The sequence below is a fragment of the Silene latifolia genome, chromosome 5, assembly GCF_048544455.1.
Source record: "Silene latifolia isolate original U9 population chromosome 5, ASM4854445v1, whole genome shotgun sequence".
NCBI lineage: Eukaryota > Viridiplantae > Streptophyta > Magnoliopsida > Caryophyllales > Caryophyllaceae > Silene > Silene latifolia.
Window position 1 is genome coordinate 56728348 of NC_133530.1, and position 15354 is coordinate 56743701.

Genomic DNA, 15354 nt, shown 5'->3' on the forward strand with positions numbered 1-15354 from the left:
TGCCAATGCCGATTACTTTTCCCTTTTTATTGTCCCCGAACGTCACCTTTCCTCCGTTGAAAGGTTTGAGTGAAAGAAACAAATTTCTATCTCCAGTCATGTGTCTTGAGCATCCACTGTCAAGATACCATTGATTGTTTTATTTCACCATTACCTGCAGAAAGGATTAGATACAGTTTTTAGGTACCCAAGCTAAGTTGGGTCCCTTATGATTAGTTACTTTATATACTAAATCTTTTCGAATCCAAACTCGTCTAATAACCGTTTTTCTAACCCTTGGTTTATTTGGCTTGGGAGAAGTTCTAGGGTTAGGGTTTTCTCTTGGTCTAGGAATTTCTCTAGGTCTATCATGACTATTTCCCTTGTGAATAGGTTTACTAGGTTGAGATCGACAAGGGTTTTGTGAGGTGCTAGGTTTCTTGTTGTAGTCGAAGGCCATGTCATAGAACCAACGAAATTTATTGTTCCTTTCTTCGTTAGGTTCATTAATGGGGGTTTCATCATTCTCGTCAACCGTGTCAAATGTTTTAGCATGGTCGGCATTTTTTCGTATATCATGAGCCTTTTTGACACAATTGTTTTGGATGTGGCCCGTATGACCACAGTAATTGCAAATCAGATATTCAGGAAGATCAGCATACTTCCTTTTTCTGAAATCAAAATCCGAAGGTGTTGATTTGCATTTAGAGTGATCTCTACGGCTGTAGCACTCATGTCCTAACCCCATCTTCATATTATTATCAGATTGTTCGGTTAGGAAGTTTAGGACTTTTGTGCTACCTTCCCACTTATCATGGACCTTTCTAGCATGTAGAAGTAGGTCTTTTAGGGTTTTAATTTCCTCTTGACATTTCGTGTGATCTACATCATTATCTTTCTTAAAGTTATCACGAAAGTCTTGGAATCGTTTGTTAAGAAGGAATACAACATCGGAATGTTGTTTCTTAACATTGATCATGTCGGTCTTAGATTCCTTTAATTGCTTTGAAAGGAAATCTATCTCTTTCTTTTGGTCTAAGATCACTGCTTCATCAGATGTGACCTTAGTTTCCAAAAGTTCTCTGGCTTTTCTAAGTTCTAAAGTTATAGCTTCATTAGCTATAACTTTGGCTTGAAGGTGCTTGATGTTAAGCTTTAGGTCTGAAGTTATAGCTTCATTAGCTATAATTGTGGACTCTAATTCCTTCTTTTCAGCCATAGTAGAATCTAACGTTGTTGCTTTCTTAGCTATAACCTTAGATTTTAACTTCTTAGCTTTGGCCTTCAGAGTATGATTCTCTTCTGCAATTTCGAGAATCTGTTCCTTTAGATCTTTTAGCTCCAAGTCCTGTTCATGACACTTATCGAGAGATTGTTCAAAGAATTCAATTAAAGCACTTTTAGACAATTTCTTAACGCGTTTTTTAAGCTCAAGATAACTTACCTCTTCATCGTCATCTTCGTCTGATTCTCCAAGAAAGCAATAGTTTGAGTGTGAGTTTGTGCTTTCATCGTCATTTGTCGGAGATTAGGTCAAGACTAACACCTTTGAGACAAAGGTTGGCTACTTCGTCGTCTTGGATCCTCGTCATCTTCTGAGTCAAGGTCTCCCCAACACGAAGCCATCATAACCTGTTTGAATTCTCTCTTTGTCTTCTCACGTTTTGTCTTGTCCTTGATCTTCTCCCATGTTGGACAATCCTTGATTATGTGATCAGATTCTCCACACTTGAAGCAACCTCTGTTTGCGAAAGATGATTTTGATTCTGTAACCTTTTTGTTGGATGACTTGTTGTTGTTGTAGGATGATTTTGTTTGTTTGTTTCGAAATATTTTATTTTTGAAGCGGCGTGCAAACAAAACAGTCTCATCCTCTAACTCAGAGTCAACTTCTTCGCTTTTCAAGGCAATACTCTTATTTCGGCTAGGTTCAGTGCCATCTTTGTTAAGAGTAATTTCATGGGCCATAAGAGCACCGATGAGTTCTTGATAGGATAGGTTTTCAAGATCTCGTGATTCCTCCATTGCAGTGACTTTAGCACGCCACTTCTTAGTCAGGCTCCTAAGAACCTTTCTAGCAATGTCCTCAGTACTGAATTTCCAACCTAGGTTTTTCAGTTTGTTTATGATGCTTGAAAACCTTGCGGACATACTATCTAGGGACTCATTAGGCTCCATAATGAATAGCTCATATTTTTGCATAAGCAAATTTATTCGGTGCTTCCTAACAATGGAAGTACCTTCATAAGCTAGTTCAAGCCCATCCCATATCTCCTTGGCCGTAGAACACGAAGAAAATCGATCAAACTCTGTAGAAGTCATTCCGTTTTGCAGGAGACTTATTGCTTTGGAGTTCTTTTCGGCCTTCTTGTAATCGGCCTCGATATAGTCCTCTTCTTTCTTTTCATAGGTAGTGCCTTCCTCGGATGCTACAAGAATTTTGTGCGGTCCGTTTTGGATAATCCTCCATCACTCCCAATCGTGACCTTTCACATAGTGAGTCATCATGTTTTTCCACAATCCATAATTCTTCCCATCAAAGACGGGACACTTGAGATATTTGGAATCCATTTATCACGTGATAGGCAGCGGAATATAAAACGATAAAATAAATAAAGATAGACAGATCAGCCTCTTTGCGGTTAGGCAATCAAGAGCACGAGGCTCTGGTACCAATTGAAGAGTCTATCGATCCGAAATACTCAAGAGGGGGGGGGGAGTAAATTGAGGATTTAAAACTTTTGAAAGCTTTTTCGATTGTATGAATATAATTGATTAATTAAAGTTTATTGATTAAACTTTAACTAATCAACTAATGAATGTAAAACAAAATAAACAAACGAACGAAAGAGAGGAGACACACAGTTTTTGAAGTGGTTCAGTTTCACAAGTCGAAACCTACGTCCACTATTCTCGATTAATAAATCTAGTACCTTTCTACTGATTACAAATTTACTAACCCAACTCGTACAACTAACTCTAGCTGTAACTCAATGAGTACCGTTAAATATTCGAGTGACTAACTTACGCTAATAAGAAAGCACTAATGATTCTACTAAAAGTTCACGTTAATGAACGAGTAAGAAATCAAATAAGCACTATTATCTTATAACGATAACAATAAGAACGAATGCACAAGTTTATAAATCACACGACCTTTTTTCAAAAATAAAAAAAAAAACGGTTTTCTTGCTTTAAAACACGGGTTTTGCTTTTTGAAAATACATGAAAGTTATGCTCAAAGGTCTTTTTTTAATGTTGTAAAGAGCAAAATATTTATAGGAAGGAAAGAGCAAGGCAATTCGGTTTAAAGAAACCTTAATGGCCGAATAATAGGAGATATGTTAACAAATCATATCTTCTATTATTTCTTTCCAAAAAGCCTAAAAGATAATAAAGAATATTCCAAAAGATAGAATATAATCTATTCAAATATTATCTTTACTATAAATTCTAAGATATGATAAGATTTCCCAAATCAAGAATATCTTTTATCATAAACAAATATATTAAGTAAGATATACAAGATATGTAAAGATATTATTAAGGAATAAAATCTTTACCAAATACACCTTAGGTTACACGAGATGTCACGGCTCATATGCCTCGTGACTCGTGCAAACCCTAGCTTAATATATAGGTTAGAATTTAGGTTTTAAGAGAGGCTTTGTTGAAACCCTAATTAGTAGCATGGTCCAACTCATAAGTTGACCCAACACGACTACTAGTCAACGTTCAACATAAAACCGAACTCCGCACTAAACCGGGCTTTATTAAATAAATACTTTTATCAACACATTTAAAATAACTTTTAAACAATTTTCAAAACAATTTTGAAATATTATATGTCGTGTATAATAAACTCGGCATCTCAATGTTATAGTAGGAGAGCTATAACATTGAGCTCTTTTACTAGTAATGTTATAGCTGCAAAGCTATAACTTTACCAATTCAAGAAACTCATTCTTGGTTACCACTATGAGATAATCACCTATACTATTCTAATCTTCAGGGAGATCTTCGAGTATAGGCTACGTCATCATCCAAGCTTGATTAATCTTTAGACGGACTTCGTCTTCACATAAACCTTGAATGAATTTTCACATCGTTTGATCTTGAATAGAGGCTTGACTATTGTATACTTCCATCACAATTTCTCTTGTTGCTTGTATTAAATAAGTTGAATCTAAAATACTTAGACAAACGATTACGCGCAACAAGTATATAAATTATAAAGCACCTTAACATCATCAAAACATAAACATATAAACTATATGGTTCAACATTATTATTATTATTATTATTATTATTATTATTATTATTATTATTGTTATTGTTATTGTTATTATTATTATTATTATTATTATTATTATTATTATTATTATTATGACTACTATTACTATTATTATTATTATTATTATTATCATCCTTATTATTATTATTATTATTATTATTATTATTATTATTATTATTATTATTATTATCATTATTATTATCCTTATGCTTACTATTATTATTATTATTATTATTATTATTATTATTATATAAATTAATATTCATTAAGTTCGGAAATGTTAAGCTCATATAAGTTATGTTTAGAAAAGTTAAGCTTCTATAACTTAAGTTCAGAAAAGTTAAGCAAAAATAAGTTAAGTTATGTTCATCAAAAATAAATTCAGAAAAGTTGAGCAAAAATAAGTTAAGTTCGGCTAAAATAAGTTAAGTTAAGTTCAGCAAAAATAAGTTCAGAAAAGTTAAGCAAAAATAAGTTAAGTTCAACAGATATAAGTTAAGTTCAGAAAATTTCAGCAAAAATAATAAGTTAAGTTACGTTAAATTAAGTAAAAATAAGTCCAAAAGAACAGGGTCTTACTCCCTCAACATTTTGTTATTAAAGTGATGATCAAATATCACCCCTTAGTAATCAAGTCAAAGAACCCCACAATATTACCCCCAATAGAGCTGAGCATCGGTCTTGAACCGGACCGAAGATCGAAAAAAATAATTTAGGTTTACCGAGGACCGGACCTAAAATATTCGGTCTTGGACCGTATCGAACCCCTATTTTTCAGTCTGGTCCGATCTTGGATGTAAATGGACCGAAATTTATAATTTATATTTTTAAGTATATGATAATTAAAATTTAATGTCATTAAATATAATAAACTACTATATTAAAGTACATTTAGCATAAATGACCACTAAATTAATTTTTTATAATATTGTTTTTGTAATACCCCACTGAACCGAAGACGTTATTCGGGTGGGGTACCCCCTTAAAGAGGTCCATTGATAGGCTTAAAATCTGACTAGTGCTTAAAGGGATTGGAAGTACTACTCATATCAACAAAGTGCATTTTCTTTTCTGGTTATCCATACGAAAGAACTTCATAGTTAAGAGTGCTTGACTGAGAGTAGTCTTAGGATGGATGACCTCCTGGGAAGGTTCCGGAGATGCGCATGAGTGAGGACAAAATGCGCTGGAAAGGGCCCGTGTTGATATGTGGGCCATTTACACAGCCTGACGAGCTACCGTGAGTGACCGCTCCCGATCCTAGGTTTGGGCCGGGGTGTTACAGTTTTAAAGATAAAATATTTGATTATATTATAAAGTTGCGAAAATTAGTAACAAAACACCTAAATATCGGACATTCGGTCTGGACCTAAATAACCGGTCTTGGACCAAACCGAACCAAAAACCGAAACTTCGAAAAGTGTGGAACGAGGACCGGACCTAAATGAATCTGATTTGAATTCGGTCCAAATCAAATGGTCCAATCCAACCCATTTTCCCGATCTAGAGCTGAACTTGCTCAGCCCTAACCACCAAGTATTCACAACCATTTTGTATAACATTGGGTCCTTGACAAAAATCACAATGACACTTACGAACCAATCATCTTATCTTATAATTTTGCAACCAACACTAGCTCAAAAATAATAAAATTTGTCTTTCTTCATTTATTATTATCACAAATTCTCATTTGTGACTGGTATATCCGTCGTAAGATTGTGACGGGTCAAGTATTACCTATACACAAATTCTCATTTGTGATGACCGATATCCGTCACAAGCTTGTGACGGGTCAAACAAAACCCACATTGAAGGATAAAGACAAGTCATTTGTAATTCCCTATGTATTCTACTTTTTGTCTTATCTATCATATGAGTAATACTTGAGCCGACCTATTGTTACCTATATAGGGTAGATAAGACAAAAGCAGAATGCTTAGGAGTAGCAATCTGTTTTGTCTTGTCTACCCACATAAATAGTACTTAACCATCGCAAACTTGTGATTGTGACGATTATATCGGTCAGAAAAAAGACCTCGTGATTAGTATTACTCCATCTCACCAACACTAGCTCGGAAACTAACGACATTGTGACTACACAAATATGTAAGCTACACAGCTACACTACACAGAGTCACAAACTGACACCACATAGAAGCCTACAATTACCTTGTTTGGGTTAAAATGTATACTCCGTACGAAAAAGCTCCTTTCTCCTCCTCTCACCAATCCCAAGCCTAACCATTTTCTTCACATTATTTCACCATCACATCAATCAAAATTTACCCAATTCCCCCTAATTCGTAGGAGTACATTACTCTACCATAGCATTACAATTACAATTATAATTATAATTAATTATAAACAGTGATGTATATATTGTCGTTGCCATAGTAGTTGTTTTTACTGCGTAGCTTTTGTTTTGGTTCGTCCATGGTACATTCTCCATTTTTCTTCCCTTTTTTCTCTCCGATTTTATTTAATTCCATTTTATTCAACATAATAATAATATACAAAAACCACACCACACCAAAACTCCCCTTCTCTCTCTATAACACACCACCAAATCTGTATCATCCAAAACCCCCTCTTACCCTTTTTCCGTCTTCTCAATTTTGATCTATTCATCAATCGTCAATCCCTTGTTATTTCTTGTTATTCATCTTCCATAGTTCGATATCGAATTTACGCTTTTTTCATCGTCACCAGATTCACCCAGATTGATTTTTATTTAATTCCCTAATTTAATTGGAATTGTTGTTTCTGGAATTTGATCTGGGATTTGGGATTTTAATTTTGTTTGTTGATTATTGTTATTTGGGTTAGATTTGATTTTTGATGGGTCCAAGCTTGGAGGGTAAGAAACAATTTTGATACCCAGGAAAAAATAATTGAGTTTAAATAAATAAGGATGCCAGGAATTGTAGGGGGTCAAAGAAATGATGATAATCAAATGATTAGCAATGCAGCGACGTCGTATTATTCGCCTTCATCGAATAATGTTGGAAATGGATCAGTTTGTCGTCCGTCTAATGGGTTTTGGTCTAAACATCGTGATGATATTAACCTTAATCAACTTCAGAAGGTATTCTTGAAAAGCTAGATTGTCATGTTTTATAGTTACTTTTGTGGAATTTTATGAAATGGGCATTTGTTTGATATTTGGATTTGATTGGATCTTAGTATTGAAGTGATGATGATGATAAGCTTTGATGTTTGTTCTGTTGAGAATGATTCTAACGTTTGTAGTTTGCTTTAAGTTGATTATTTGAGTGTTTTATGGAATTTTGGATTCATTTTATTATTGATTTTATCAAATGATTGCTTTTGTGTAGCTTAGGTTTAAGAGGTTGTGTATCCAGTGAGGTATTGAGTTACTAAAAACATAGTATCTTGTATTGAAGTTTACGAGGGTATCGGATTTCCATAAAGTATTGGTATTTGGCTTCGGGGTTTAATTGAGGGTCGTATTTAGTATGGAGGACAAGTGTTAGTTTTGGGAACAAGTGGGTGATTGATTTGGATTGTTAATTTTGAGTGTTTATGTTTGTGAGGAAATGGGAGTTTGACAATGTGGTGATCGTTAGTTTGCGAGGCAAGTGAGATCCAACTAGTGTCATTTTCTTAGTCGGGAGAATTGAATTGTGTCACTATTTCCGTTTGGGTGTGACTCGTGTGAGATATCAGCAGTTTAGTGATGTCAGGCTCGTGGGTACTTTAGTGCCGATGTAGGAAAGATATTAGACCTGGGGCTGGGGTGGTGGTAGTGTCTACTTTTTGTATGTTAGGAATTTGGCAAGAAGATCTATGTGTAGACAGGAGTGTGTGTGTTCCCGGATGCTTTGGGGCCTTTGGGCGACTTGCCTCATGATCAGATTTCTATGTTCAGGAGGAACTTAAGTAGATAGGTTGTCGCGGGAATGTGCATTACAAACTGTTTCTGTAGGGTTTGACTTGAACATAATTGTTTGTTTTCCTCATCCGTTTCCTTCTCCATTGCTCTTTGATTCTTGAGCAATTCAGAAATCGCTTACTCAATTGTTGTTGAAGATACAGAAGGGGAAGACAAAGGGAAGGAGTGCTGCTTTTTATTTTTACTTTCCTTGAGTTCAGTACTTCTCGCTAAATCAGACGGCGATAAGTCTCATTCCCCTAAAAAAAATCTGAAAATGGGACCCATGATGACATGGACCCATTTTTTGTAAATATTTTGAATTGAACCCCATTTTTGTAATTATTTTGGATTGGAACTCTATTTAAGAAAAAAATTCGGAAGGAAATGCAGTTTTATGTTTTTTACATGTAAAAGTGCTCTTGAATGAGCTGTATCTAGGATACTTTCTTCGACTAGCAAATATTTTTTATGTTGTCTTTTTAGGCTTATAAGTTATAACTTACACGTGTAAGTCCTATAGTGTCCTAATTTGAACTTCATAGCTAATCTTTTGTTCCGACAATGTATCTGGCTATTGAAACAATAGGAGTCTAGGGGCTACTTTGGAACAAATCTTTCCCACTGCATATCTGGTATATCTGTGACTCATCACCATATCATACCATGGCCGGGAGCCTTGCTTTGTTTATTATAGTGAATGTCTTTTAAATACGTAATGGTTAAATGTGGTTTACTCTTGTGATGTAGTTCTGGAGCGAGCTCTCTTCTCAAGCTCGGCAGGATCTTTTGAGGATTGACAAGCAGGCTCTATTTGAGCAAGCTCGAAAGAATATGTACTGCTCTAGATGCAATGGCCTATTGCTTGAAGGTTTTATGCAGATTGTTATGTATGGAAAGTCATTGCAGCATGAGGGAGGTGGTGGGAAGCTTTCTTGCCAAAGGGTTGGGAACTCAAAAGATCAAATTCATGGAGGGAGAAGTATCACAGCACTATGCCAAGATGAAACACAAGATCCCTCTGTCCACCCTTGGGGAGGTCTAATAACTACAAGAGATGGGGCCCTTACCCTTTTAGATTCCTACCTATATGCAAAATCTCTCAAGGGACTCCAAAATGTTAGCATTGTATCTTCTTTACATTCATGATTCAAGTGTTCTCTTTCCCTATCGACTAAGGCTTTTATTCCTCAATTGCAATCAGGTTTTTGATAGCGCACGTGCTAGGGAGCGAGAACGTGAATTGCTTTATCCTGATGCTTGTGGTGGCGGTGGTCGTGGCTGGATAAGCCAAGGTATACCAGGTTATGGAAGAGGGCACGGGACAAGAGAAACATGTGCTCTGCATACTGCCAGACTTTCATGTGACACTTTGGTAGATTTCTGGTCAGCACTTGGAGAAGAAACACGCCAATCTCTATTGAAGATGAAAGAAGATGATTTCATCGAAAGACTTATGTTCCGGTATGCACATTCCAAGTCTGTATGTTTAGTATAGAGATTTCTTTTTTGTGGGAAGCGTCTCCGTAGTCTTTTTTGTTCTCTCTTGTTTCTTAACATTGCCTAGGCCTACATAGATGTCTTGCCCAGCCCAACTTTCTGTTTACTCACTTTGCTAGTTTGCTTACACAGATTTGGAGGGCAATGTGTAAATTGGGTAGTGTGAATTAGTGCAAATTTAAATTTTATATGGCCATTGGCGATGGCTTTTTTTTTTTTTGCTGTTATTTGTTATAAGAAAGGTAACCTAATCTAAATTTCTTGGGATTCAGAAGCTACATTCTGATGCATCCTGGAGGACTTGGCAGTAAGAGTATAACTTGAGTTTATACAAGCGTTTGATCTACAGCATAATATTGTATTCCCTCCCATCAAATCCAAACATCTTGGTCTCACCTTCTGGTCACCTTTTTCGTGAGAGGAACTTTAAAATTTTGGATTGTTTCGTTTTAGAGGGAGGGAGCATAAGATGGTTTATTTTTTGAACTTTTAGGAGACAATATTTTTTGAAACTCCATTTAATCACCTAAGAATGTCTCTGCATAACGATACTGCAGCTGAAGAGCGTGCAAGTTTGTTTTCTACTATTAATTTATCTACTGATCCAGATTTCCAGAGTAGCCATGGTAAATCTGTGATAAAATGTTTCTACTAAATTCTTCTATACATGCCATGGATGCAGCTGTAGACAAAGGTATATCCCTTCATTCCTTATGGTGAGTTTGTTTCATTTTACAGGTTCGATAGCAAGAGGTTTTGCAGGGATTGCAGGAGGAATGTCATTCGTGAGTTCAAGGAGTTGAAGGAATTGAAACGAATGCGAAGAGAAACTCGGTGCACAAACTGGTTTTGTGTTGCAGATACTGCTTTCCAGTATGAGGTAGACTGCTCCGTAACTACTTGATCATTTGACTGTAGAGCTTGTATCCCAATATTAGATTATTTTTCTTTTTTTGTTTTTGTTTTGTCATCACTATGTGGTGGGCATGGGCAAATAGGCGTATAAGATTCTTTTTTCTATGAATTTTCAGGTAACGAATGATACAATTTATGCCGATTGGCACCAAGCTTTTGCTGACTCAATTGGGACGTATCATCACTTTGAATGGGCAGTCGGTTCAGGAGAAGGAAAATCTGATATTTTGGAGTTTGAAAATGTTGGGATGAATGGAAGTGTTCAAGTAAATGGGCTAGATCTCGGTGATCTGACTGCATGCTATATCACCCTGAGGGCCTGGAAATTAGATGGTCGGTGCTCTGAGTTTTCCGTAAAAGCTCATGCCTTGAAAGGAAGGCATTGTGTCCATTGCCGGCTTGTTGTCGGGGATGGATATGTAACAATTACACATGGAGAAAGTATAAGAAGATTCTTCGAGCATGCTGAAGAGGCTGAAGAAGAAGAGGTACTTGTTTGTTATTTTCTCCCAGTTGTGTCGGTATTCCCCACCCTCTTCCTCCCCAAGAAAGGAAAAAGAAGAAAAAAGTCAGCCGAAGCCATTAAGAGGTTGACCCACTTCATTCGCCATGCAAATGATCTTTGCTTCGCAGGAAGAAAAAAGACCACTATCTTGCTCTTTCAATTTCTTGGTGCTACCTTTTTTATTCCAAGATAGGTTTAGAGTTAATTTCCCCCGTTACTTTTCTTTCCATTTATAGCCCCATTCCTAAATTTTTGTGAGAGGATATTTGGAAAGTGGGGCCAAATAAAAAAATGGGGGGGGGGGATACTATACTACTATTATACTCCACCAGATGGCTCCCACTTGGGATTCTTGGGAGTTCCTACCTCCTTGTAAATAATACCCTCTGGCCAGGTAGATTATTAGAGACTGCTTAAGATTTATCTATCTGGTAATTTAGTTCTAATCTGATTGAACCCTGGTTTATTTTCCGGGTAATCTCTTAGGACGATGATGCAATGGATAAGGATGGTAACGATTTTGATGCCGAATGCTCTCGTCCTCAGAAGCATGCGAAAAGTCCTGAACTTGCACGAGAATTTCTTCTAGATGCCGCTACTGTCATTTTCAAGGAACAGGCAAGTTCATTTCTTAAACTGTTTGTCCTTACAGTAGTCAGAAGAACTAACTAACATACTCTTGGTTGATGAGACTTCACTAGTTACCCATCTTAGGTTTAAAAGTCGTGTCTTTGGCAGCCTAGTAAGACACGGTGCTAGCTAAAATGCCTTGAGGCGCAACAAGCGGAGGTCACTACTATGCAATTTATATTTTATTTTATATTCTTGTACGAAATCTATTTTGAAAAGTTTTTTTTTTTCCCGCAAAGCAGTGTGCCTAGTGTGAATAAGGCGCATGCCTCGCACCTCGTTGCCACGACCCCTTGTCGACTGGGTGTGCCTCGATTTTTATAAAGTTCTCCAACATGGTTTGTTAGCATTACTTGCAGCCAGCATTAGAACTTTAGGCTGTCAATATTTAGGGCCCTGTTTGGTTATCTTGTTTGTTACAGTATTTTGTGGCAATGCTCACTGTAAGAGTCTGAATCATGCTTAAGTTTCTGGTACCGTCGAATATTTAGAGATTAAGGGTTTTGCTTTTATTTGTGTCGCCCTATCTCATTACATGACGGTGATCTGTTGAAGTGTGGATTAAATATGACTAAATTAAGCAATGACATCAGTCTGCAAATTTTACAATCCTCCTCTTCCATCATCTTATTCTTCTATGTACTCAACTGGGCTCATCGTGAAGCAGAAACGAAAAAAACGATCTTGGTGATCCTAATACATTATTTGACATTTATCATTGGGTGTTGCTAACTCTTCAGTTCTTCTGGTCTTTGATCATTGTTCAATAAGCCATGAGCTTACCTTGAACCCTCATTTAGAGCAGGTGGGCTTGTACTAGACTTCCATGATTCTCATCTACCATGATATTCTTGCAGGTTGAGAAGGCCTTTAGAGAAGGAACTGCCCGCCAAAATGCTCACAGCATTTTTGTTTGTCTTGCATTGAAGCTGCTGGAAGAACGTATCCATGTTGCCTGTAAAGAGATTATAACACTTGAAAAGCAGGTCTAATACTTCAAAAACTATGCAAAATGGATCTCCATATTTTGACGATAAGATGATTCCCCTAAATCGAGGTCCGATTTCTGATTTTTCCTTTTGCAGATGAAACTTCTCGAAGAAGAAGAAAAGGAAAAAAGAGAAGAAGAAGAACGTAAGGAGAGGAAAAGAACGAAGGAAAGAGAGAAGAAGCTCCGTAGAAAAGAGAGATTGAGAGGGAAAGAAAAGGACAAGAAAGGCAGTGATACAAGTGAAAGTCCTTTACCTTTTGATGTCTTGGAGGAAATTCCAACTCTGTGTCTCGATGAGAATGCGAATAACTGTGATAAAACCTGTATGACTGAAACAGGGGATACTAATCTTTCTGAGTCAGCTTCTGCTGGAGCTCTCGATGAGTCATCCTCACTTGACTATACAGCTCCAGGATATTTAAATAATGCTTCTGATGGGGCCAACCGAGAGTTTGATGATCTCAAAGATGAATTCGTGCTTGATAATTTTAAGGGTACACGTCGAAAATGGTTAGACAGACGACGAAGTACAGACAATGGGACTGTGGCATATAAAGCTGAACCACGATCTCATGAAGAGTTTTCTGAAAGTCTTTCAAAGGAAGTTAATAGTTCAAAGTTGAGTACAAGAAATAATGGCCTAAGGTTTGGGCAGAAAGTTCAGTCTTGTGGTTGTAGTCAACAAAATGAGTATAGAGCTAAGGTTGAGCCACATTTTTCAGCTGGAAAATTTAGCCGAGAGACCAGATCGGCTACAAAGATGGAACCATCATCTGATTTGCCTAAGCCTGTTCATCGGATTAACAAGTTTAATCATGCTGAGTACACGCGTGATTACTGTGGACGACCTAGAAGCAAGATTTCGAATTACCCTACTGCCCTTGGGAGAGATTCGCCTTATACCAAAAAAGTCTGGGAACCTGTAGAACCACAAAAAAGGTATCCTCGGAGCAATTCGGACTCAGATGTCACTTTGAAGTCTTGCAGTTTGAAGACAGAAGAAACTTGTACGGACAAGTCAACTGCAGAAGTTCATTCTAGTCAAATTAGTGAAGAATCACTTGGAGAGACTCAGGGGGACAGTAGTTTGAGCAGTTCAGGTTCTGATAATAGTTCGTCTTGCCTTAGTGAGGGAGATAGCAACACACCTTCGAACCATACAAATTTGGAAACTTCTTCCACATCAGACTCCGAAGAGAGTAGTCAGCAATCAGAAGAAAGACAGGGTTCAGTTTGTGCTCAAAATGGGTTATCTGAGGATTCTCACACAAATCATATGGCCAGTCCTTTTACTCTGAATGTTGGGAATCAAGTTTCTGGGAATTCCTCTACAAAACCCTTTACAGAGAATGCAGAGAATGGGAAGATTACTGCTGGTGAGCTTCCATCTATTCACAATCAGACTGTGCCTTTTCCTGTTTATCATGGTCCTCCAACTGTGAGTTACTACCATCAAAGCCCAGTCACTTGGTCAACTTCCCCTGCTAATGGGATGATGACTTATCCCCATCCCAACCATTACCTACTGCCAAGCCCATTTGGGTATGGCCTGAATGGCGAATCGCCATTCTGCATGCAGTATGGACCAGTTCAGCATCTATCATCTCCTTTCATGAACAGCAACGCGATTCCCGTCTACCAGCCAATTCAGAGGACTAATTGCTTGAATCCACAAGATGAAACGAGTGTGTATAAACCCAATTGTGCCAAGGATCCTTCGGGTGAGTTGCGAAGAGAATATGTAGTACCTGCAGTAAGTAAGCAGACGGAGGTTCTCTCAAAGGAAGGTACTGAGAGAGCAAATTTGAGTAAGTTGGAAGCAGGGAATAAAGGGTTCTCGCTGTTCCAATTTGGTGGGCCAGTGGCTCTCCCGACCTACAGTTCCGATAACCTGTCATCAGATGACGGGAAAGGCGCTTTATATTCTTGCTGCCGAGTAGAGGGAGATCATGTGTGCAGTAAAAAAGAAACTAGAGTGGAAGAATACAATTTGTTTGCCGCGAGGAATGGATTACAGTTTTCCATATTTTAGTAGTACATAGAGCTGAGAAAGCTATAAGAGTGCAGGTTCCATGTCGGTCTTTATACCAATTTACTCATATAGTTCAAGTTTGGGTTCTTTAATAGTTTGGAACGGGAATAATAGGCTGAAAATTATTTGCCTAAATACGTTTCCCTTTTTTTTTTTTTTTTAAATTTATTTATTTGATAAATGACAGTTTTGGTATTGTAGACAGAGACTTCAGGATTGAGAGTGCCACATTTGTTTTTTGAATGTTTGATAGCTTCTTCAGAATGGAATTTTTGAGTGAAAGATATCTTATTCCAACTTTTTTGCGTATAAATGCCGGTTTACTGGAGCTCTTCATTCGACATTCATTAACTCTCTATACGCCCTACTTGTTTTCGTCAAGTTTTACAGTTTTTTTTTTTTTTTTTTTTTTTTTTTTGTGTAATGTCAAACGTGCGCTGCCATTTCATAAAGTTTGTAGATGCGATTTTATTCGCCTTGTTTTATATATTTCACAATGTTAGCAAGGGCAACTCTTGTAAATGAAAGAGTCCAAACTAACACAAATCTACCCATTTATTTTTGTGCAATATTTTTGTGCAATATTTCGAAGGAGATTGTTGCATTTGTCGGTTGT

The 15354-nt window shown here is 37.0% G+C and overlaps 1 protein-coding gene across 1 annotated transcript; it reads left to right on the plus strand.

Moving 5' to 3' along the window:
- Positions 1-6350: 6350 nt before the first annotated feature.
- Positions 6351-15051, plus strand: LOC141657430 (uncharacterized). Its single transcript, XM_074464665.1, has 8 exons — positions 6351-7358; positions 8916-9284; positions 9370-9629; positions 10404-10545; positions 10697-11068; positions 11572-11703; positions 12573-12701; positions 12801-15051. The coding sequence occupies exons 1-8, from the start codon at positions 7185-7187 to the stop codon at positions 14736-14738; spliced, it is 3516 nt and encodes a 1171-aa protein (XP_074320766.1). The 5' UTR covers positions 6351-7184; the 3' UTR covers positions 14739-15051.
- The last annotated feature ends 303 nt before the right edge of the window (positions 15052-15354 follow it).